The 25,791-nt window shown below is 39.0% G+C and overlaps 1 protein-coding gene across 2 annotated transcripts in view; it reads right to left on the bottom strand.

Annotated features, from left to right (window-relative positions):
• Positions 1–25,791, bottom strand: part of LOC108242152 — a 54,847-nt gene that overhangs the window by 11,420 nt on the left and 17,636 nt on the right. For both annotated transcript variants that reach the window (XM_025008207.2, XM_017426804.3), the window contains 10 exons: positions 25,102–25,560; positions 21,292–21,738; positions 18,776–19,222; positions 15,110–15,556; positions 12,830–13,276; positions 10,792–11,238; positions 10,241–10,648; positions 7,323–7,760; positions 5,556–5,978; positions 3,638–4,075 (listed from right to left, as the gene is read on the bottom strand). In XM_025008207.2, the coding sequence (XP_024863975.1) occupies positions 3,638–4,075; positions 5,556–5,978; positions 7,323–7,760; positions 10,241–10,648; positions 10,792–11,238; positions 12,830–13,276; positions 15,110–15,556; positions 18,776–19,222; positions 21,292–21,738; positions 25,102–25,560 (4,401 nt within the window). The remainder of the gene's footprint in view (positions 1–3,637; positions 4,076–5,555; positions 5,979–7,322; positions 7,761–10,240; positions 10,649–10,791; positions 11,239–12,829; positions 13,277–15,109; positions 15,557–18,775; positions 19,223–21,291; positions 21,739–25,101; positions 25,561–25,791) is intronic.

A 25,791-nucleotide genomic window follows, 5' to 3' on the forward strand; every position in this document is an offset into this window, starting at 1 on the left:
ACCTTTGTTCTTTATATAATAAAAAAATACTATGCCGCAATATAATATTTTAGTTTTAGCCAATTGGCTTGTTTAGTGGAAAGGATGTGCAGCAGATCAGGTTGTTAAAGATAGAAACAGTAATGTTCTAACAAGCAAGGAGAGTGTGATGGGAAGATGGAAGGAGTACTTTGAGGAGCTTATGAATGAAACGAACGAAAGGGAAAGAGAAGTAGAGGTCATAGAAACTGTGGACCAGGAAGCAGAAACGATTAGCGAGGATGAAGTTCAGAAAGCTTTAAAGAGGATGAAGTAGGGGAAGGCAGTTGGACTTGGTGATATACCAGTGGAGGTATGGAAAGGTTTAGGAGAGATGGCAGTGAGATTTTTGACTCGATTATTCAATGACAATTTTGAGAGTGAGAAAATGCCTGAGGAGCGGAGAAGTGTGATCGTGTCCATTTTTAAGAACAAGGGGGATGTACAGAGCTGTAGCAACTAAAGGGAATTACGTTCATGAGCCACATCAAGGTGCATCAAGGATCGGCTCTGAGCCCCTTCTTGTTTGATCTGGTGATGGACAGACTAACAGATGAGGTCAGGCAGGAATCCCCGTGGACTATGATATTTGCAGATGACATTGTGATCTTTGGTAAGAACAGGGAGCAGGTGGAAGAAAATTTGGAAAGGTGGAGGTAAGCACTTGAAAGATGAGGAATGAAAGTCAACCGTAGGAAGACCTGTGTACCTGTGTGTAAATAAGAGGGAGGCAGGTGGAACAGTGAGGCTAAAAGGAGTAGAGGTCACAAAGGTGCAGGACTTCAAATACATAGGGTCAACCGTCCAGGAAAACAGGAAGTGTGGTAAAGAGGTGAAGAAGAGAGTCCAGGCAGGATGGAGTAGATTGAAAAATGTTTAAGGAGAAATAAAAACAAAATAAAAAAATAATAAAGTATAAAACCAATCCATGTTTATGCAACACTAAAACTTAAATTTTAACCAAGTCACACTGCTCAAAATATTTCTTTACATAATAATTCATTATAAATATGTTAAGATAATCTGCCATAAATGTAAAGGTTTTCACTGTTTCAACTTTGATAAATGTTTTAATCATTTCATTATGGGCTTTTGGGTCATATCAGCCTTGATGATTCATTAAAAATTTCATATTTACAGCATAAGTTTTGTTTTACCTTATTTTAATTTTGATATGCTTATTTTATTTTATTTCATCCCTTTTTTTGTTTTTGGATTGACATAAACTTTAAAAAAAAAATCAAAATCATGTTAACAATTTGAGTGTAATATGAATGGATTGGAAATAGGACCAAACACATTTAGGTTTATTTGATACCTGATAAAAGTGTAAAATTATAATTCAAGAATATCTCTCACAAATATTAACATTCTATTTTGGCACTATTAATCCCCTGGCACTCTTGAATAAGGGTAAATTTAATTACAACCCCAATTCCAATGAAGGCGGGTTGCTGTGTAAAACAAATAAGAACAAAATAAGGTGATTTGCAAATCCTTTTTAATCTATATTCAATTGAATACACTACAAAGACAAGATATTCAATGTTCAAACGGATAAATTTTATTGTTTTTTGCAACGATTCGCTCATTATTAGTTTGATGCCTGCAACACATTCCAAAAAAGGTGGGACAGGGGCAACAAAAGACTTGCAAAGTTGAGGAATGCTCAGAAAACATCTGTTTGGAGCATTCCACAGGTGAATAGGTTAATTGGAAACAGGTGAGTATCATGATTGGGTATAAAGGGAACGTCCCTGAAAGGCTCAGTTGTTCACAAGCAAGGATGTGGGGAGATTCACCACTTTGTGAACAACTACGTCATAGCTGTCAAACTCCAGGCCTCGAGGGCTACTGTTCTGGAAGTTTTAGGTTTTTCTGCTCCAAAACACCTGATTAAAATGGTTTAATTACCTCCTCACCAAATCATCAAGTTCTCCAGGAGCATGGCAACAAGTCATCCATTTAAGCCAAGTGTTTTAAGGCAAGGACACATCTAAAACAAGCAGGAGAGTGGCACCGAGGAATGGAGTTTAACACCCCTGAACTACGTGAACAAATAGTCCAGCAGTTTAAGAAAAATCCTTCTCAACGAACATTTGCAAAGAATTTAGGGATTTCATCATCTGCAGTCCATAATATCATCAAATCTCTGCAAGTAAGCAGCAAGGCCGAAAACCAACATTGAATGTCTGTGACCTTTGAACCCTCAGATGGGACTGCATTAAAAACCAACATCATTCTGCAACAGATAATACCACATGGGCTCAGGAACACTTCAGAAAAACATTGTCAGTGAACACAGTTCATCACTACATGTACAACTGCAAGTTAAAGCTCTACAAAGCAAAGTGAAAGCCATGTATCAACAACACCCAGAAACGCCACCGGCTTCTCTGGGCCCAAGCTCATCTGAGATGGACTGACGCAAAATGGGAAAGTGTCCAGTGGTCTGACAAGTCCACAGGACTCAGTGCAAACTTCAAAAACCAGTGGGTAACCTGAACATCTGTGAAGACACCATTAATGCTGAAAGGTACATGCAGGTTTTGGAGCAAAATATGCTGCCATCCAAGCAATGTCTTTTTCAGGGATGTCCTTGTTTTTTTCAGCAAGACAATGCCAAGCCACATACTGCACGTGTTACAAAAGTGTGGCTTCGAAGTAAAAGAATGCAGGTACAAGACTGGCCTGCCTGTAATCCAGACCTGTCTTCCACTTAAAATATGTGACCCATTATGAAGCGGAAAATATGACAATGGAGACCCTGGACTGTTGAGCAACTGAAGAGTATGAAGAATGGGAAACAATTCCACCTACAAAGCTTCAACAATTTGTGTCCTCAGTTCCCAAACGCTTATTAAGTGTTGTTAAAAGGAAAGGTGATGTAACACAATTGTGAACATGCCCCTGTCCCAGCATGTTACAGGCATCAAATTCTAAACGAGTCAATATTTGCAAAATCCGTTTGAACATTAAATATGTTGTCTTTGTAGTGTATTCAGTTAAATATAGGTTGAAAATGATTTGCAAATCATCACATTCTGTTTTTATTTATGTTTTACACAATGTCCCAATTTAATTGGAATTAGTGTTGTATTTATGTAATGATACAAGTTAGTTATATTCGTAACTATAAAGTCTCACTGTAATGTGTTTAGAGTAGGATTTCTGTTATCAAATATTTGTCTTCAGTACACCTGTTTTCTCATGTAGTCTAATGTAGCTGGAGAGGATATCCCTCCTAAGGCCTTAACTGCCCTGTTCAGAGTATGACCTACTTCACTTACCCTCCTGTGTAAAAGGACTTAATTGCATTCACATTTCTGATGGCCAGGAAGCTAATACTGCTAAACTGGAAATCTGAAGCTCCACCTACATATACAAGCTGGATTGGAAGGGTTCTATAAATTCTTAAACTGGAAAAAAATCAGGCTGACATTGGTCAGTAAGGCTGGCTCATTTCAAGTAACCTGGAATCCCTTCTCTGTACATTAAAGTTACAGGATGTCAGATCATTCCGAACTGTTAGTTTTTTAATTGTTGATTTAAAATGGTAAAAATTTACTGAACAGTTTTTAAAGAATTATTTTGTAAAGTGAAAGTCGAGGGACTTTACCTGAGCTGAGAGATATAAGGCAGACACTGTATGAAATTCCTCATTTCACTCTTTTCAAGTCTGAAGGCTTTTAGCATCACTTGTTTCTTCTCTGATTGGAGTTTCAAAACTTCCAGGAGGATGGAGGGCTTTCTCTCTGCGAGGTTTATGGTCCAGACTGAAGGAGATGACTGGAAGACTGACCGTAATGATGGAAGGAGACTGAGACCTGATTTAGTCTCACAGTCCTTCACTTGGGAGCACAGATCCAACAGGAAATCAGTCTTATATTTATTATTTGTGTATTTGATCTTTAAATGGATCATTTCATAGCTGCAGACTGATGATAACAGCTCCAGTATCTTCTCTCCTGTCTGCTGTTCTCTCTCTGCTGCTGCACAGAACAGATTCACAAAGAACCTGGTTTGTTCAGGAAGATCTGACCACAGATGATCCAAACTGGAACAACACAGAAACATTTGGTAATGAATTCATGTCAGATGCAACAATACAATCACACAGCACTGACAGACTCCATCTTTAACAAATCTGTTCTTGAAATGATGAAATAACATGTTAAATGTGTTTTATCAGAGCAGTTGAACATTGTCTTTAAACTGTTACTAAAATCATTAGGATCTTCTAAAGTATACTGTGTTCAAAGTTAAATGTGTTTTATTTATAGATTATCCCTTTATAGGTGACATTTATACCATAATGCACATATTCCATATAATTTTATGCTCTTTTTATTCTTAACAAATATGTTTCTTGACGTTTCTTTTTACATCAATAAATGTCAGTTTCTTTGTCAAAGTTTTTTTGCATTTCTGAGCATTTACAATTATCCCAATATTACTTTACACTCCCGAATTTATATGGTAATGTAAACTCTTAATATGTAGAAGATATTTGTGTTTTTTATTATTATTAGTCTTTTATGTAGCTTATATTACATTCATGCAGTTAAATTAAATTTAAAAAGATACTTTGTAGTCTTTACTTTTACTTTGCATACAGTTTCTTGGTATTTGGTATCTTTGGCATTAAACTGTATGACTTGGATCAAATGTTTTGGGTGTCCTTCCTCAAATTTCTCACAATAGTTTGCTGAAATTTTGTCCCATTTCTCCTGACAAAACTGGTTGAAGTGAGTCAGGTTTGTAGGCCTCCTTGCACACACACATTTTTTCAGCTCTGCTCATAAATTTTCTGTAGGACTGAGATCAGGGTTTTGTAATGGCCGCTCCAAAACATTGTCTTTGAGCCTCTTATGAAGTTCACCAGACCCTCCTGCAGCAAAACACTCCACACATGATGCTTCCACCCCCATACTTTACAGCTAGGATGGTGTTTTCAGGCTAACGAGTTTCCCCCTTTTTCCTCCAAATGTAACGATGGTCATTATGTCCAAACAATTCAATTTTAGTTTCATCAGACCACAGGACATGTCTCCAAACATGAAGCTCTTTGTCCCTGTGCATATATAGAAACTGTAATCTGTCTTCTTTATGTTGCTTTGGGAGTAATGGCTTCTTCCTCACTGAGTTTCCTTTCAGTCCATGTTGGTTCAGGACTTGTTTCTCTGTGGATAATGACTCTCTGACCAGCTTCAGCAGCATCTTCACGAGGTCTTCAGCTTTAGTTTTGGGGTTGTATGTATATTAGAAACTTGGGTTAAAAAAACTGATCATACATGTAAAACCAGTGTTACACTCAAATAGCTGCAACTAAAATAGTTGAAATAAATGTAAGGAACAATGTTTCTGTTTTTAAAACAATATACTTGAAATTGAACTGAAATATAACATAAAAAACTTATTTACAACGTCTGATTAGTAAAATCAACACAGATATATTTATAATTATAAATTCACAATAATGTGTGGAGGTAGAATATTTGGAGAATCTTTTTTATATAATAGTAGAAGTAGAGTACCTGAGCTGTGAGACATAAGGCAGACACTGGAGTAAACTCCTCACTTCACTTTGTTCATGTGAGCAGTCTCTCAGCTTCACTTGTTTCTTCTCTGATTGGAGTTTCAGAACTTCAAGGAGGATGGAAGTCTTTCTCTCTGAGAGATTTATGATCCAGACTGAAGGAGCTGACTGAAAAACTGACAGTAATGATGGAAGGAGACTCAGACCTGTTTTAGTCTCACAGTCTTTCATCTGGGAGTACAGGTCCAACAGGAAGTCACACCTGTATTTATTCTTAAATAGGAACTTTTCATATCTGCAGATTGACAACAATAGCTCCACTGTCTTCTCTCCTGTCTGCTCTTCTATCGCCGCTGCTGCACAGAACAGATTCACTAAGAATGAGATTTGATCCGAGAGCTTTGTAGACTGGTGGCTAAAGCTGAAACAAGAACAAATAAAGTTTGACCTCAGTGGCATGCAGTTCAACAGTGGCTTTCTTGCATGTGTCAAACATTTAGATATTCAGAATTTTGTCATCAACAGCATTTTACAACTACTAGTGTATTCAAATCAGAGGTTTTACAAGTGAGTTTAAATGCATACACCATTAAAGAAGGGACTGGTTTCAGTTATTTTTTTCCAAAGGGTGTGCAACCAAATATTAAGTTAAAGGTGCCAATAATTTCATCCATCCCATTTTTGTAGTTTTGCGTGAAATTATATCAATTTTGTCTTCTTTTTCTGTTTTTTTTTTGTGTTGTTCTAACACACACAAAGGACATAAACGTGTAATTGTAATAATGTACTGGGAGAAATACTTCATTTTCTGGAAAAACTTTAGTGGTGTCAACACTTTTGACCATGACTGTATAGTTCTAGATTTAAAGTAATTTTCACTTCAGAAGCAATTGAACTGCAGTGTCTTGATCTTAAGAGCCGCTTTGTTTTTAAATGATGAAAACGGAAACTATAGATTTATCTAGAAAAACCCACAAAAACTGGTCAATTAGCTAATTAGGATTTTCTCTTAACAACACTCTGGTTCCCATAAATCCCAAATGTAAGGCAGAAACTCTGTCATGGCTACTCTTGCATCACAGAATCAGGGTTAATACAGGAATCATAGTTGAATTCACTACCTTTTACAACCTTTTTAACTACTTCTAAAATATTTTTACTTCTAACACAAAATCGAGCAGCAGCCTTTTTTGGGGGGAGCAGTGGATTAACAGCATTGACGCATGTAAGATGATGGCCCATCTCTCTCCAAAGGCAAATTTGATCCCACTTACTTGAAGGTGTAACTGTGTCTTAGTCTGGACTAAGATCTGCACGGAGCCCTGCGACAATACAAAGCGCAACTATAACGGAGCCTTAATGCTGCGAACGGTGCGGCTTTGTAGTTTACCAAAGTTGTACTAAACCATCACGACTTCTTACATATATAAGGCACCCTGGATTATAAAACGCACTGTCATTTTTTGAGAAAATTGAAAGCTTTTAAGTGCACCTTATAGTCTGGAAAATACAGTAATCAGCAGTAATAACATGAAACAACTAAAGTAAAGTAAATAAAACGTAACATTTGACCACTGATATGACAATTATTGAAATCTAGATGGTCACAGAATATGACGACTCTTATCATATTCTATGACCACACTGTAACTACACCACAAACTGGAAACATCATTTAACAACAAAAGGTATTATGATGGAAATAAATGCTAACCAGACTATGAGACTAAGAAAATGCCAACATGTATTTATGATATTCACTCACCGAACCTGTGAGATGTAAGGCAGACACTGTAGGAAACTCCTCGCTTCACTCTCTTCATGTAAGCAATCTTTCAGCTCCACATCTTTTTTCTCTGATTGGAGTTTCAGAACTTCCAGGAGGATGGAGGTCTTTCTCTCTGTGAGGTCTATGATCCAGACTGCAGGAACTGACTGTAAAACTGACCGTAATGATGGAAGGAGACTCTGACCTGTTTTAGTCTCACAGTCCTTCACTTGGGAGCATAGATCCAGCAGGAAATCACACTGATATTTATCATCCATGAATTGGTTATCAAAAGGGAATGTTTTATATCTGCAGACTGATGATAACAGCTCCAGTATCTTCTCTCCTGTCTGCTGTTCTCTCTCTGCTGCTGCACAGAACAGATTCACTAAGAATCTTGTCTGATCTTTGACATTCGATCGCAAAGGAGCAACACTGGAATAAAAACAAAATTTGATTACTTGATTAGTGATGACTTGATTTCAGCTTTATTTGATCTATTTTTCATTTTATAAAAACACAAGTTACGTTCCTTCTTAACTCCTATGGAAGCAGCCAAGGTGTACTTACTTTTCAACACTCACATTGGTAATTTTTTTTTCTCTTTTGTGTAATAAATAATGACAGAGGAATCTGTTGTTTTTTTACACTTGGTTAATTTTTTTAATAATTTAGGAAGCTCGTAAAGACCAGATCATTTTTTATTATTTTATTTTTTTATATCATGTAAAACTCTTAAAATGAAAGTGGGTGTACTTTCTATTTTAGATTAATGTAGATACATAAACTTTAAAATAATCTGTGAGATTGCCCTCTTCCCAAATGGAGGCGGTAAGCTTGAAGGTTCTGCACAGTATCTTAGCTGTTCCTAGGACTGCGCTCTTCTGGACAGAGATCTCTGAGGTTGTTCCTGGGATCTGTTGGAGCCACTCTTTCAGTTTGGGGGTCACAGCACTGACTTCTCCGATGACCACTGGTACTACTAACTCTTTCAGCCTTTGGTATTCCTCAAGCTTCTTGTGCTCCTTCTTCCTGATATTACAGTCATTTGGGACATCTAACACCACTGCTTTCTTCTGTATCTTGTTGATTATCACAATGTCTGGTTGATTAGTCATTTGTTTGTCAGTCTGGATCTGAAACTCCCACAGTATCTTAGCCCTGTCATTCTCCACCACTCTTGGTGGAGTCTTCATCTTTGACTGCAAGACCTCCAGTCCATACTCCAAACAGATGTTTTTGAACTCCAGTGGTGTTCAATTCTGGTCCTTGAGGGCCACTATTCTGCATGCTTTAGATATTTTTCTGCTTCAGTGCACTTGATTTGAATAAATGAGTGATTAACAGACATCTGCAGAGCTTAAAGACCTGCAGAAGAGCAGGGAAACAACTAAAATATGTTGATTAGTGGCCCTCAAGGACCAGGATTGGACACTACTGCTGTACACTATTCCAGCCACTTGGTTATGGTGTTCCATTGAAGCTTTTCCTGCCTGCACAGATCTTACATTATGCTATTATGTATTGGACTGTCTCAGAGGCATCTTTGCACAGCCTGCATCTTGGGTCATGTCTGGTATGGTAAACCCCAGCTCTTGTGCTTGAGGGCTTGAAATAATTAGTGCATCTGTGCTGTCCTTCAGTCCAGCCCTCTTTAGCTAATGGTAGGATTTCTTGACATCAGCCACTTCCCTCAATCGGCCTATGGTACATGATGTACAGGAGCTTATCTCTCCATGATTGTTTATCCTGTTCCTCCTCTTCCACATTGGGTTTCTGCTGCCTGAGACATTCACTTATCAGTCATCATTAGGGATTTCTTAATGAAGTACTCCAGGACCTCTGAGGTTTTATCCTGTATATTGCTTTTCATTTTCACTAGTCTTTCTCTGTCTCGCTTCTTTCACTAAAGGGTACTGTCACAGGATGCTTTAGGGTGAAACCCCTTGTGCATTGTGAGGTGCTTTTTTGTCTTCATGTCAGTGTCTTCTATCTCCTCCTTTGGCCAAGTTATAATAGAAGTGCAGTGTCTGATGACTGGCGAGGCACACATGTTGATGGCTTGGACTTTGTTTTTATAATTCAGCTGGCTCTTCAGGACCTGCCTTATTCTTTGAAGGTATTTGGTATTTGGTCCTGGCTCTTTTGGTCCTGGCTCTTCAGGAAATGCCTTATTCTTTGAAGGTATTTGGTAGTTATCATCCACATACCCACCGAGTTCTTGATAAAGGTGCTTAGTGTCCTGTTAATGTACAGTTCTAAACATGCCAGGATCCATGAGTGGCATTGAGGTATAGGCTTTCATGCATTGACACAGGACACAGGTTTGTGTGTCAGGTCTTACAATCTCCAGCAACGGTTCTCTCAACTAGTCGCTGGAGGTTGGGTGTCAATTCCTTTCTATTCCCTGCTCAAAAAATCTGAGCTTGGCCCTTTTTCCACACATGAGTGGCTTTACTTTTCCCTTCAATCCTGAGTCCTCTACCTTGGGCCTGGAAGCTTGAGGCCTTTGCTCAGTATCTTAGCTGTTCCTAGAACTGAACTCAGGGACATAGATTTTTGACTTTGTTCCTGGGATCTGCTGGAGTCACTACTCCAAGTACTATGATGACCACTAGCACCACTAAGGCCTTGACTCTCCACAACTTCTCTATTCCCGCTTTCAATCCTATTAGCAGCATATAGCTATTGTTGGCAGCATACAATTTTTAATGGAATTTCATGAACAATTTATTGTATGTAAACAGCTGTGCAATCATAAAGTTGAAAGAAAAAAAAATGTTATGGCTTGATAGCAAACTGAATTCTGATTCTTATTAAAGTACTTATAATTCCTGTAACAGTCTGTCTATTCAATTGTGAAATAACCATGAGCCATCCAGTAAATAACCTAAATGAGATGATTTAGACTTTACCTGAGCTGTGAGATGTAAGGCAGACACTGTAGGAAACTCCTCACTTTTCTCTCTTCATGTGTGAAACCTGTCAACTTCACTTGTTTCTTCTCTGATTGGAGTTTCAGAACTTCCAGGAGAAAGGAGGTCTTTCTCTCTGAGAGGTTTACGATCCAGACTGCAGGAGCTGACTGGAAAACTGTCTGTAATGATGGAAGGAGACTAAAGCGTCTTTTAGTTTGATAGATGTACAGGTCCAAAAGGAAATCACACCACTTCCATTTAAGTGGGAATGACTTATATCTGCACACTGTTGATAACAGCTCCAGCATCTTCTCTCCTGCCTGCTGTTCCCTCTTTGCGGCGCAACTGAATAGATTCATATAGAATCTGGTTTCATCTGAAGTTTTTGTGAACTGAGAAAAGACACTAAAATAAAAGACATTAAAACCATAATCAACATTTTTTCTGTAATGTGTAAACTGCAAATCAATGTTTAAATGCACAAATGGGAACAGTCAAGATAAATAGTGATCAGTGAAAACCATTAGAAATAAACAGATATTATTTACCTCAGTTGTGATATATAAGGCAGACACTGTAAGAAACTTCTCATTTCACTCTCTTCATATGAGCAGTCTGTCAGCTTCACTTGTTTCTTCTTTGATTGGACTTTCAAAACTTCCAGGAGGACAGAGGTCTTTGTCTCTGAGAGGTTTATGATCCAGACTGAAGGAGTTGACTGGAAAACTGACCGTAATGATGGAAGGAGACTCAGACCTGATTTAGTCTCACAGTCTTTCACCTTGGAGAACAGATCCAGCAGGAAATCACACCGATATTTAATATAAATATCATCCATAAATGTGCCATGAAAAGGGAATGTTTTATAGCTGCAGACTGATGATAACAGCTTCAGCATCTTCTCTCCTGTCTGCTGCTCTCTCTCTGCTGCTGCACAGAACAGATTCATTAAGAACCTGGTTTGTTCAGGAAGATCTGACCACTGATGATCCAAACTGAAACAAGACAGAAACCCTTTAATGAGGATTTGTTTTCAGTTGCAAAAATAAAACTACACAGATTTGGTCAACTCTTCACATGTCTCTTCTTTATATCATGTTTGTTCCTCATTTTCTTTATGTCCTTGAGGGCCAGGATGATACCCCGGGTGATAGAGGCTGTCAAGCTGAAAAAAGAGTCTTATCGGGCCTTGTTAGCTGGTAGGACTCCAGAGGCAGCTGAAGGGTACTGGTGGGCCAAGCAGGCTGCAGACATAGCTGTCAATGAGTCAAAGGCTCAGATGTGGGAGGAGTTCTGTGAGGCCTTGGATAGAGACTCTTGATTGGCACCAAGAAGATTCTGGCAAAACCGTCAGGTGGCTGAGGCGGGGGAAGCAGCACTTTACCAACACTATGTAAAGGGGAGGTGGAGTGCTGTTGACCTCTACTAGTGATGCTGTCAGGTGGTGGAAGGAATACTTTGAGGACCTTCTCAATCCCACCAACATGTCCTAAATGGGGGAAACTGAGTCTGGGGACTCTGGGGTGGGGCCACCCATAACTGGGACCAAGTTCGCAGAGGTAAATTAAAAGGTCTGCGTCAGCAGGGTTCTGGGGGTGGACGAGGTTTGCCATGAGTTCCTCAAGGCTCTGGATGTCGCTGGGCTGTCATGATTGACACGCCTTTGCAACATCACGTGGACATTGAGGGAAGTGCCACTGGATTGGCAGACTGGGGTGGTGGCTCCACTTTTTAAGAAAGGGGACTGGAAGGTTTGTTCTAATTATAGGGTAATCACACTCCTCAGCCTCCCTAGAAAGGTTAATTCCAGGGTGCTGGAGAAGAGATTCTAAACAACTGTTAAACTTCAGATTCAGGAGGAACAATGCAGGTTTCGTTCCAATGTGGAACACTGAACCAACTCTTTATCCTTGCTAGGGTCCTCGAAGGGGGGATGATACTTTGCCTAACCAGCCTACAAGTCTTTTGTGGATTTAGAGAAGGCATTTAGCCATGTTCTTCGGGGTACCCTGTGGTGGATGCACCAGGAGTATAAGATTGGGGATTCGTTACTGCAGGCCATTCAGTCCCAACACAAATGCCGCGAGTTTGATTCGCATTGCTGGCAACTCAGACCACTTTAGGGTGAAACATCAAACATCCTCCACATTTCCCACCTAACTTGGAAAAGTTTGTTGGCTCACTCTGATCTCAACTGTGTCACTGCAAAAAGTGACACAATTCAGCATGTCGCTGTCAGAAAAGTCTTTTTGTCAACAAAATATTCCTATTTTAGTAATAATCAACTAAAACAACAGGTCGCCATTTCCCGGTGGATGTCTAACAAACACTCATCATTACAAACATGGTAGTTGCCCCAGTGTAGGCTCAATTTTCAATAACAAATGCAAAGACAGGCTCTTAGTGTGTCAGAACAGTGTATTTTAAACTTACTTATTGCTGCTTAGAAACAGTGAAATTACACAATTTTGATTTCCTGATGTTAATTTTACAATAATTATAGGTTTTGATTGATGATTTGCCCTTCAGAGTCAAAAATCATCTTATTTTATTCTAAAATAACCATATGAAGTAAAATGTCTTTACCTGAGCTGTGAGACATAAGGCAGACACTGGATGAAACCCCTGACTTCACTCTCTTTATGTGAGCAGTCTGTCAGCTTCATTTCTTTCTTCTCTGATTGAAGTTTCAGAACTTCCAGGAGGATGGAGGTCTTTGTCTCTGAGAGGTTTATGGTCCAGACTGAAGGAGTTGACTGGAAAACTGACTGTAATGATGGAAGGAGACTCAGACCTGTTTTAGTCTCAAAGTCCTTCACCTTGAAGAACAGATCCAGCAGGAAATCACACCGATATTTAATATAGACATCATCCAAAAATGTGCCATGAAAAGGAAATGCTTTATAGCTGCAGATTGATGATAACAGCTTTAGTATCTTCTCTCCTGTCTGCTGCTCTCTCTCTGCTGCTGCATGGAAGAGATTCACTAAGAACCTGGTTTGTTCAGGAAGATCTGACCACTGATGATCCAAACTGGAAAAAGAAAGAAACACATGATGGTCTATATAATGCAGCAACATGTTAAACATGTTTTATCTGAAAAGCTAAACACCATTTTTAAAATGTTACTAAATTCCAACACTAAGTCTAATCCTGAACTCACTCAAATATATTTGCTATAGTGAACATGCCATAAATCATGGTCAGACAATGGAATTTTGAGTCTAGCCAATCAGAAATCCCAAAATGCAGGTTGGAACAGTGGCCAAGGACAGTTTGGAATAAAATGCTTCCTTATCTCCTCTCCAAACAGCAAAAAGAAATACAGCTTTTGCCTGTTCATTTGGACAAAAACTTTAATATATAACTTAAATTTATGCTCTAGACCAGGCCTGGGCATACCTGGTCCTTGAGGGCCACTATCCTGCATGTTTTACTTGTTTCTCTGCTCCAACACACCTGACTTGAATCAATGGGTGATTAACAGGCTTCTGCAAAACATGGAGAGGTAATTTAACCACTGAATCGGGTGTGTTGGAGCAGGGAAATAAGTAAAACATGCAGGATAGTGGCCCTCGAGGACCAGGATTCCCCACCCCTGCTCTGGACCTTTATAAGTAACCAGTAACCTTTAAAACCTCAAATATTTACTAATGTTCTTAAGTCTTTGGTGTGCTAAAATTTACTTCTTTAATTTCTCTTTACTTTTATATGCTTTTTATAATATAACCTTAAAATCTAGTTGCACGTGTTATTCCCCGTTTTAATGAGTGTGTTTAATAATTCAGAAGGATTCCATTTACACGGTTGTTTTTGTTGAGTTATCTCTTAATAAGCAAAAAACCCAACTTTGAGTCAAACCAAAGCAAAAAGAGTTTAACCAATTTAACGCCACAAAATGCTGTGTTTATTTAAGTGAATATATTGTGACATAATGCCGCAAATGTCATGATGTGGAGTGACGACAGCGAACCCAGAGCGCAGACTCATTAACAAACAATAATTTATTAAATAACAAAACACAAAACAAAAGCTGACGTGGCAGCAAAAACAAAATAAAGAACAAACTAAAANTGCAAAAAGTTGCGATTTCGCGAGGTTTGCTTAATTTTGCGTCAATAGTTGCGATCGCAACATCGCAAAATCCTGGAGGGTCTGCTTCAATTGACACAGCACACTATAGCTCACAGTGACCACAGCAGACCCACTCAGTTCTAAAAGCAATCACAGCAAATATTAAACCAAAGAAAAAGGATACAATGTCTTGTAAACCACTTTGATTAATTAACTCCAGACAAAAATTAACATTTATACTGAGGATTTTGACAAACAGTTCATTTCAACTTTTTGGCCAAAAAACAAACAAACATGGAAACAAATGGAGGAAGAGTTTCAAAGAGAGTACACTATTTTTGGTGGGTGAGAAGTCATCTACTCTCCTCACTTTCACAAACATCATCCATGTTTCCCACATAACTTGGGAAAGTTTGGTGGCTCACTCCGTTCTCAACTGTATCGCTGTAAAAAGTGGCTACATATGCATTCAAACAAAACAATCCTATTTTAATAATAATCAACTAAAACAACAGGCTGTCAATCTCTTGTGATGTCTGACAATAAGCCATCACTATAAATATAGTATTTGCCCCAGTGTACGGCCCTGTTTCAACACATACTATGACAGGCTCTCTGTGAGTCAGAAAAGTGTATTTCAAAATTACATTTTTATTATTTAAAAACATTTAAATGCACAATTTTGATGTTAATTTTACAATAATTGTAGGTTTTGATTGATGATTTGCCCTACAAAGTCAAAAATCATCTTATTTCATTCTAAAATAACCATATGAAGTAAAATGTCTTTACCTGAGCTGTGAGACATAAGGCAGACACTCGATGAAACCCATGACTTCACTCTCTTCATGTGAGCAGTCTGTCAGCTTCATTTGTTTCTTCTCTGATTGAAGTTTCAGAACTTCCAGGAGGACAGAAGTCTTTGTCTCTGAGAGGTTTATGGTCCAGACTGAAGGAGTTGATTGGAAAACCGTCTGTAATGATGGAAGGAGACTCAGACCTGTTTTAGTCTCACAGTCTTTTACTTCGGAATACAGATCCAGCAGGAAATCACACCGATATTTAATATAGATATCATCCACAAATGTGCCATGAAAAGGGAATGTTTTATAGCTGCAGACTGATGATAACAGCTCCAGTATCTTCTCTCCTGTTTGCTGTTCTCTCTCTGCTGCTGCACAGAACAGATTCATTAAGAACCTGGTTTGTTCAGGAAGATCTGGCCACTGATGATCCAAACTGGAACAAGACAGAAAAATTTAATGATAATTTCTTTTCACATGCGTCATTACAACAACACTCTGTTGATCAACTCTTCTCATGAGTGTTCTTTATATTTAAACTTGGTCCTCGGGGACCAGGGTTGTGAACCACAACTATATATGATGCAGCAACATTTTGAACATGTTTCATCAGAGCAGCTGAACACTTTTTTTAAATGTTGCTAATTTCCAACACAAAGTCTAATCCTGAAATCACTCAATTATACTTGTCAAGGTGGGTTTATTTGCTGTCTGGGTTTTAAAAAATCTACGCAAGTAAACCATCCAATCTAAAGTCTATTTACAGAAGAACAGGAGCTTATGCTTCACCTTACTTCTGATTGACCACACATCTGCCATACATCTGTGGGTGGAGATACAAAGTGACAATGACTAAAATGAATGATTGATTTGTCTATCAAAATTTGTCAATGTTTTTATCAATCCATCCACCCATTTTCTTTACCCATTTTTTCTTTTCTGTTCAGGGTCATGGGGAGCTCGTGCCTATCTCCAGCAGTCGCTGAGTAAGAGGCAAAGTATAACCTGGACAGGTCACAAGTCCATCACAAGAACAAGTAGAGACAAATGAGATAAACAACCTTTCATGCGCTCAGTCAAACCCAGAGTGAGAGCACACTCAAAAACCCACTCATGCAGGGGAGAACATGCAAACTCCAACAGAATGGCCAGAGGAGAGATACGATCCTGTGATCTCTGAGGCAACCGCTCTAACCACTGTAACACCATGCCAACTAACATATTTTGTTATGAATTTATTTTTTTTAAATTTCTTAAACATTTTAACTGAAATATGAGTTTTTCTCCACACAACTAGCCAGTTACAGTCAAATTCTGGTTGGCTCTGTCTGATTTAGACTTTCAAATTATCATGGAGAAAAAAGCAGCCTGCGGCTGCTAATGTGTCAAACAAGAAGGGTTAAAAAACAATTACAAAGGCTAAAGCACTCTAATGTTTAGGAATACTTCAAGGTAGTTGACGGTGAAATGGTGGTTTATACACTACAAGGTTTCCATGGGTTACCAAAGCAGTACAATTGTATAATCATCATGTCTGGTTTATTCTTCTAGCTTCATCAAAGTATATTTGTTATTTTATCTGTAACAAGAGATCCCTATTTCTCCACCTAGTGGAGACTCAGAACATGCTGTAAATCATGGTAAGACAACCAAATTTTGAGTCTAGCCAATCAGAAATCACCAAATAGAGGTTGTCATGAAGACAGCTGGGATTAATATACTTCCTTATCTTCTCTTCAGACAGTGAATAGATAAACTACAGCTTAGTCTTTTCATTTGAAGGCCAGGAGACAAAAACTTTAGTATATAACTTAAAATCTTCCTAATTTATGTTCTAGACATTTATTGAAAACCTCAAATATTTACTTGAGATCCTAAGTCTTCGATGTGCTAAAATTGGACATTTACGTCTTTAATTTTTCTTTGCTTTATTATACTTTTGTAAAATATCACTTTATAATGTAATTGCATGTTATTCCCTCTGTTTTATTCAGTGCATATAATAATTTAGAAAGATTCTATTAACAGTATTTTTTTTACTGAATTAACTCTTAATAAGCTTAAAACCCAACTCTGTGTCATAGCAAAGCCAAAAGAGTTTAACCAATTGAACTCCATAGAATGCTGCATTTATTTAAGTAAATATAATGTGACATAATGCTGAAAAGGCTGTTGTCCTTCAATCAGTCTCTCCAGGATTTTGCGGGAATTTTTTGTGATTGTTGCGGGCTAAAATGCCTGATTTTGCGGGGCATTTTTTCTAAAAGTTGCGATGAAAAGTTGCGATTATTTTTTTTACTAAAATAAATAAAAAGCTATGACTTTTAATATATAAACCAAAAATACTTACTAGTTTTGTAAGATAATTACCAACAAACATTGACATTATCAAAAGGTGCTTTATTTGAGAACTTTGATAGCTTATAAACTGACATTCATGACCATTTCTGGATTGTCCCTCGTCTGCAGCTCTCCTCACATGTTTTGCAGACACAAAGTGTTTGTCGATGCATTTATGTTCGATGATTACACTGCAGGACGTGCAAAACAGCTTCCCCCCACTCTCGTGCAGCTGAGTAGGAAACGGTTTTGCGCGGTCCTTTGCTGAAATTTTTGTGGGCAAATGTGAAGCATTAGCGCACATTTTCGCGTCGGTCGCTGCTCCTACATGCTCCCGGCATTCTGATGTTAACAGGATGTGACATCACGTGTCTTATTCGTGAGTTATTTGGGGTTACTTTGTATTCCACACTACACAAACCCACAAAGAACAGGCTAGACCGCAGAAACGGTGGCGAATCACTTCAGAAACAATAAATATTGGGTTAAAGTTGCGGGAAAGTTGCAGTGTTTTGGGCAAAGTTGCAAAAAGTTGCGATTTCGCGAGGTTTGCTTAATTTTGCGTCAATAGTTGCGATCGCAACATCGCAAAATCCTGGAGGGTCTGCTTCAATTGACACAGCACACTATAGCTCACAGTGACCACAGCAGACCCACTCAGTTCTAAAAGCAATCACAGCAAATATTAAACCAAAGAAAAAGGATACAATGTCTTGTAAACCACTTTGATTAATTAACTCCAGACAAAAATTAACATTTATACTGAGGATTTTGACAAACAGTTCATTTCAACTTTTTGGCCAAAAAACAAACAAACATGGAAACAAATGGAGGAAGAGTTTCAAAGAGAGTACACTATTTTTGGTGGGTGAGAAGTCATCTACTCTCCTCACTTTCACAAACATCATCCATGTTTCCCACATAACTTGGGAAAGTTTGGTGGCTCACTCCGTTCTCAACTGTATCGCTGTAAAAAGTGGCTACATATGCATTCAAACAAAACAATCCTATTTTAATAATAATCAACTAAAACAACAGGCTGTCAATCTCTTGTGATGTCTGACAATAAGCCATCACTATAAATATAGTATTTGCCCCAGTGTACGGCCCTGTTTCAACACATACTATGACAGGCTCTCTGTGAGTCAGAAAAGTGTATTTCAAAATTACATTTTTATTATTTAAAAACATTTAAATGCACAATTTTGATGTTAATTTTACAATAATTGTAGGTTTTGATTGATGATTTGCCCTACAAAGTCAAAAATCATCTTATTTCATTCTAAAATAACCATATGAAGTAAAATGTCTTTACCTGAGCTGTGAGACATAAGGCAGACACTCGATGAAACCCATGACTTCACTCTCTTCATGTGAGCAGTCTGTCAGCTTCATTTGTTTCTTCTCTGATTGAAGTTTCAGAACTTCAAGGAGGATGGAGGTCTTTGTCTCTGAGAGGTTTATGATCCAGACTGAAGGAGTTGACTGGAAAACTGACTGTAATGATGGAAGGAGACTCAGACCTGTTTTAGTCTCACAGTCTTTTACTTTGGAATACAGATCCAGCAGGAAATCACAGTGGTATTTAATATAGATATCATCCACAAATGTGCCATGAAAAGGGAATGTTTCATAGCTGCAGACTGATGATAACAGCTCCAGTATCTTCTCTCCTGTTTGCTGTTCTTGTTTTGCCGCAGCACAGAAAAGATTCACTAAGAACCTGGTTTGTTCAGGAAGATCTGACCACCGATGATCCAAACTGGAACAAGACAAAAACTTTTAATGAAGATTTGTTTTCAGCTGCATCAGTACAACCACACTCTGCTGATCAACTCTTCATAAGTCTCTTCTTTATATCAGAGGTTCCTAATCCTGATACTAGAGGACAAGATGCTGAAAACGCATTTGTAATGCTGGAATGACTACATTTATTTAAAGGTGACCTATTATACTTCCTTGAACAAGTCAGGATAGGTCTGTGGGCTCTACAAAACATGGTCATTACATTTAATATACAAAATCAGTCTCAGATATTGACATTTTACCTGATCAGTTCTGATTGATACCCAAACAGAAGTACAAAAACATGCAAAAATTGAATTTTGCATATTAGGTCTCCTTTATGGTCCTGGAAAAATGTGGATTTAGTACTTCTTTTATTAAGTGGGTAAAAACACTTTATCACAATCTCAAAGCAAAAATAACTACTAATGGACAGATCTAATCTGTATTCTCCCTAAACAAGTTTAGTTTTCAGGGTTGTCCCTTTTCCCCGAACTTTTTGTGCTTTTCATCAAACCCCTGGCAGAGACAATGAAACCAAATCCAGATATAAAAGGTTTCAAGGTCAGTCAATTAAACCATAAAATCAATCTTTTGGCAGACAATATAATTTTATACCTAACCAACCTTGGCAATTCTTTTGCTAAATTACAGGTTCTTTTAAACACCTGTAGTACAGTCTCAGGGTATAAGGTGAACTGGACAAAAAGTGAGTTTCTCCCTCTGACAAACTTTGACTATACCGCGTACCAACAAGCAAGCCAATTTAGGTGGCTTCCAACTGGTTTCAAATATTTAGGAATAGCAGTTGACAACAGTCTTACGAACCTATATAAACTCAGTTGCATGCCACTGATCAATACAATAGAAAACGATCTGCTGAAATGGACAAATCTTCCTCTAACTTTGATTGGCAGAGTTAACTGTATAAAAATGAACATATTACCTCGATTACAGTATCTTGTTCAGTCCATACTCATTCCATTTCCAAATATATTCTTTAAAACACTGAGGAAATATGTTAGACAATGGATATGGAGATGTGAAGTTCCTAAAATGTCAATGGAAAAACTATCATGGGTGTAGGAGCCACGTATCTGCTTTTCTGTGTTTATCTCCACTAGAGGGTGTATTTCATTTGGTGCAATGGGGGGATGGGTTACTTACGGTCAGGTGTGTTTCTGTCCATGTGTTTCGAATGGGAAGAGACAAACAGTTTCCTACTATTCTTACTTTTAGAGTTAATGCAGATGTATTTTGTTCTCAATGAAAATGTCAAGATGAATGGACACAATGTGGATTAAAAAAACAGTTACAAAGGCTAAAGGACTCTAAAGTTTAGGAATACTTCAAGGTAGTTCACGGTGAAATGATAGTTTATACGCTTTGCACGGTTTCCATAGGTTACCAAAGCAGTACAAGAATATAATCATCATGTCTGGATTATTCAAGCTTCAAAATATATTTGTTTTTCATCTTTAACAAGAGGTCCCTGTTTCTCTCTTTTCTCTCCTAGCAGAAACTCAGAACTTGCCTTAGATCATGGCCAGACAATGGTGTTTCGAGTCTAGCCAATCAGAAATCACAAAATGCAGGTTGCCACAATGACAGTTGGGATTAAAATGCCTCCTTATCTTCTGTCATTGTGGCAACATGCATTTTGTGATTTTGGATTGACTGGACAAAATTTCATTGTCTGGCCATGATTTATGGCATGTTCTGAGTCTCTGCTGGGAGGTAAATAGGGATCCCTTGTTAAAGATGAAAAACAAAAATATTTTGATGAAGCTAGAAGAATAATCCATACATAATGACTATATTCTTGTACTGCTGTGGTAACCCACAAAAACCTTGCAGAGCGTAGAGCCAGTGGTTAAAGATGTTGCCTCACAGCAAGGTCACTGGATCACTTTCCTCCTGGGGTCTTTATGTGTGGAGTTTGCATGTTCTCCTCATGCTTGAGTGAGTTTTCTCTGGACATCCTGTCACTTTGAGTGTGAGTAAAAGCACAAAAGAGCATAACCATATGAAGTAGGATGACTTTACCTGAGCTGTGAGATGTAAGGCAGACAATGGAGGAAACCCCTCACTTCACTCTCTTCATGTGAGCAATTTTTCATCTTCATTTGTTTCTTCTCTAATTGGAGTTTCAGAACTTCAAGAAGAAAGGAGGTCTTTCTTTCTGAGAGGTTTATGATCCAGACTGAAGGAGTTGACTGGAAAACTGACAGTAATGATGGAAGGAGACTCAGACCTGTTTTAGTCTCGCAGTCTTTCACCTTGGAGAACAGATCCAGCAGGAAATCACACCGATATTTAATATAAATTTCATCCACAAATGTGCCATGAAAAGGAAATGTTTCATAGCTGCAAACTGATGATAACAGCTCCATTGTCTTCTCTCCTGTCTGCTGCTCTCTCTCTCCTGCTGCACAGAACAGATTCACTAAGAATCTGGTTTGTTCAGGAAGATCTGACCACTGATGATCCAAACTGGAACAAGACAGAAACCCTTTAATGGTGATTTGTTTTCAGCTACATTAATACAACTACAAATGGTTGATCAACTCTTCACATGTCTGTTTTTTTCTCATTTTCTTTATATCCTTGAGGACCAGAATAAAGAACAATTGCTTTCTCTGATACAACAACATCAGAGCAGCTGAACACTGTTTTTATATTGTTACTAAATCCCAACACAAACTTTAATCCTGAAATGACCCAATTACACTTGTCAGGGTGGGTTTAGAGTCAAAGTGCCATGGCTCCTGCCTTTGGCTGCTGCCCTTAGCACTATGCACACTATGCACTCAACTAATACAACCCCTCCTGCAGGTTGTGGGCCCACAGGAAGGCAAGCCCATCTAACTTATTCGGGTAGAGGCCCGATCACCAGGTGCTCTCCAACAAACAAATGCCCACATGGGTAACAACAGTGTAAGCTGGGGGGGCGTGATTTGCTGGAACGGCTTTTCTGATCCAAACCCGAGTAGTGTTCTGTTATTCGACTTCTGTGCTAGTCACAATTTGTCCATAACAAACACGATGTTCAAACACCGATGTTCATAAGGGCACATTGTGCCAGGACACCCTAGGCTGCAGATCAATGATAGATGTTGTAGTCGTGTCATCTGATCTGTGGCCGTATGTTTTGGGCACTCGGGTGAAGAGAAGACCAGAGCTGTCAACTGAACACCACCCGGTGGTGAATTGAATGGCGGGGGAAGATGTTGGACAGACCTGGTAGACCCCAAACGTGCAGTGAGGGTTTGCTGGGAACAAAAGAACCGGTCGGAAAGAACTTCAACTCACACCCCCTGAAGCTCCAACTGCATCCCAATTGAGGTGGGTGACATTGAGCCTGAGTGGGCCATGTTCCACACTGCTATTGTCAAGGCAGATGCCCGAGTTGTGGCCGCAAGGTTGTTGGTGCCTCTAGTGCCGGCCATCCTCGAACCTGGACACCCCAGGTAAGGGAGGCTGTCAAGCTGAAGTGTCCTACCAGGCCTTGTTAGCTGGTAGGACTTTAGAGGCAGCTGAGGGGTACCGGTGGGCTAAGCGGGCTGCAGCTGTGGCTGTTGCTGAGGTAAAGGCTCGGATGTTGGAGGAGCCTGGTGAGGTCTTGAATAGGGATTCTTGATAATCTTCAAGAAGATTCTGGCAAAGCATCAGGCAACTGAGGGGAGGAAAGCAACACTTTACCAACACTGTTTAGAGTAGAGGTAAAGGTTGGGCATCGTTTGAATTTGAACGATTCCTGTTCTGATTAAGATTCCTTGTTTCAATTCTGATTTAGATTCCTTGTTTCAATTACGGTTCCTATCGATTCTCGATTCCAATTCTTTTTGGAGGCAATATATGCTCTTTCCCTTGGATGCTATGGTGAACGGAGTAGCACATTGTGGAGTCTGGTCAACTATCTGCCTAACATTAGCAATTAGCAACTCATTTGAGTTGATCCACCTTTTTCTTTCAAGTATAATGTGTTAGCTGCCTCAGTGTTACTATAAGATGCATTTTTTGTTTTGCTTACCTGATTATGACTGCATTAAAGTGTTACGCTGAGGCCATAATCTCTGGGTCCTCCACCCCAAACAGAAGCTGAAACTTTAAGTTCAAAAATCGCCTCTTTGGTTTGACTCAAACACAGTAAAACTGGCTAAATACTAAACACACTACACTATACCCAAACTATAAAATCCAAACACACTAAATATCACAAATCCTATCACTCACTCCTGCATTTGCTGTTTTTTTCCTTGTTGTTATTGTTTGTTTGTTTTTTTTGTCACCGCCAAAACTTTCTTCAACTTTTGCACTTCTCTCTTCTTCTTCCTGTAGATTTTTTGGCACTTGACTAATAGCTTTGAGCTTCAGTCAGAATGGAGAGGGGTGTATGTTTGTTTGTTCAGCAGGGTTGAGAGTGAGATCAGATGAAGGATGGGGGAGTTTTCGCCCTAAGACTCTTCGTCTTTTCTGCTGACTTTTGCTGTAACACGCGTCAAATGACAATGATTTTTAGAAAAAAGATGTGGCATGAATTATTTACCAGTTTTTAAACTGGCCTATTGACAGTGTTTAAAAACTGGGGTAAAGTTTGAAGTCTTTAATTTTGACAAATTGTCTGTCCGTCTCAGACAGAGTGTATCTTTCCCGCTAGAGCGATTTAAATCAGTCATGTGACTTGGACACACTGCACAATATCCATGGTTGTACACACACTTCCTGCAGATTCTTCTTTGTTGTTGTTCTGCAGCTTCTTCTTTCGGATATAGAAACTAGAAATCGAAATTTAAATGATTCCGGGAGAATCAGAATGTTAGTCCAAGTTCCAATGATTCTTGAGACTCGATGCCCAACCCTACTGGAGGTGTAGTGCTGCTGATATCAACTAGTGATGTCGTTAGGTGGTGGAAGGAATACTTTAAGGACCTACTCAATCCTACCAACACATCTTCCATGGGGAAAGCTAGGTCTGGGGACTCTGGGGTGGGGGCGCCCATAACTGGGACCGAGGTCTGGGGATGGGCAAGACCCACCCTGAGTTCCTCAAGGCTCTAGATGTTGCTGGGCTGTCTTGATTGACATGCCTTTGCAACATCACATGGACATTAGGGGAAGTGCCACTGGATTGGCAGACTAGGGTGGTGGTTCCACTTTTTAGAAGGGGGCCCAGAGAGTTTGTTCTAATTATAAGGGAATCACACTCCTCAGCCTCCCTAGAAGGTCTATTCAGGGGTTCTGAAGAAGAAAATTTGCCCAACCAGTTTACATGTGTTTTATGGACTTGGAGAAGACATTTGACCATGTTCTACGGCATACCCTATGGTTAGCGCACCTTAAGTATGGGATTGGGGGTATGTTATTACAGGCCATTCAGTCCCTACACAAATGATGCGAGCCTGGTTCGCATTGAAGGCAGTAACTCAGACCAATTCAGGGTGAGAGTTGGACTTCGACAAGGCTGCCCATTGTCACAGATTCTGTTGATGACTTTTACGAACAGAATTTCTCTGTGCAGCTAGGGGGCAGACAGGGTCTGGTTCAGTGGCTTCAGGATTCTATCTCTGCTATTAGCATATGATGTGGTCCTAATGAAGTCGTTGTGCCATGATCTACAACTCTCACAGGAGCGGTTCGCAGCCAAGGGCGAAGCAGCTATGATGAGGACCAGCACCTCAAAATCTGACACCGTGGCCCTGTGTCTCTCAGATGGCTTAGGAATACCTTATAATCCTCCCAGAAGGACAATAATAAACGTTAAATGTTAAAGGTTTGAAAGTTTTGATTGATAAGTTGCCCTTTAAAGTCGAAAATCATAATATTTTAAACTAAAATGAAGTAGAATGGCTTTACCTTAGCTGTGAGATATAAGGCAGACACTGGAGGAAACCCATTGATTCACTCTCTTCATGTGAGCAATTTTTCAGCTTCATTTGTTTCTTCTCTGATTGGAGTTTCAGAACTTCCAGGAGGATGGAGGTCTTTGTCTCTGACAGGTCTGTGATCCAGACTGGAGAAACTATCTGGAAAACTGACTGCAATGATGGAAGGAGACTCAGACCTGTTTTAGTCTCACAGTCCTTCACTTGGGAGCACAGATCCAAGAGGAAATCACATCTACATTTAATGAAATCCTCATTGCCATCATCCATTTCTGTGTAATCAACAAAAAATGTTTCATAGCTGCAGACTGATGATAACAGCTCCAGTATCTTTTCTCCTGTCTGCTGTTCTCTCTCTGCTGCAGCACAGAACAGATTCACTAAGAACTTGGTGTCTTCATCAGAATCTTCATGCCAGTTATCATCCACACTGAAACAAGAAGAAATAAATATTTTTGGTGATGATTTTATCTCAGCTTCACTCATACTTCATCCTTACCACGTCTGTTGTTTCTTTTATGAATAAACAAAATAAACATGTTTCATCAGAACAGCTGAACATTGTTTGTTGACTGGTCCAAACTCAGAATAGAAGCTTAATTCTTTTAATCACTCAAGTATTATTGATACAGTGGCTAGCTATATATATATATATATATAT

The sequence above is a fragment of the Kryptolebias marmoratus genome, linkage group LG23, assembly GCF_001649575.2.
Source record: "Kryptolebias marmoratus isolate JLee-2015 linkage group LG23, ASM164957v2, whole genome shotgun sequence".
NCBI classification, from domain to species: domain Eukaryota; kingdom Metazoa; phylum Chordata; class Actinopteri; order Cyprinodontiformes; family Rivulidae; genus Kryptolebias; species Kryptolebias marmoratus.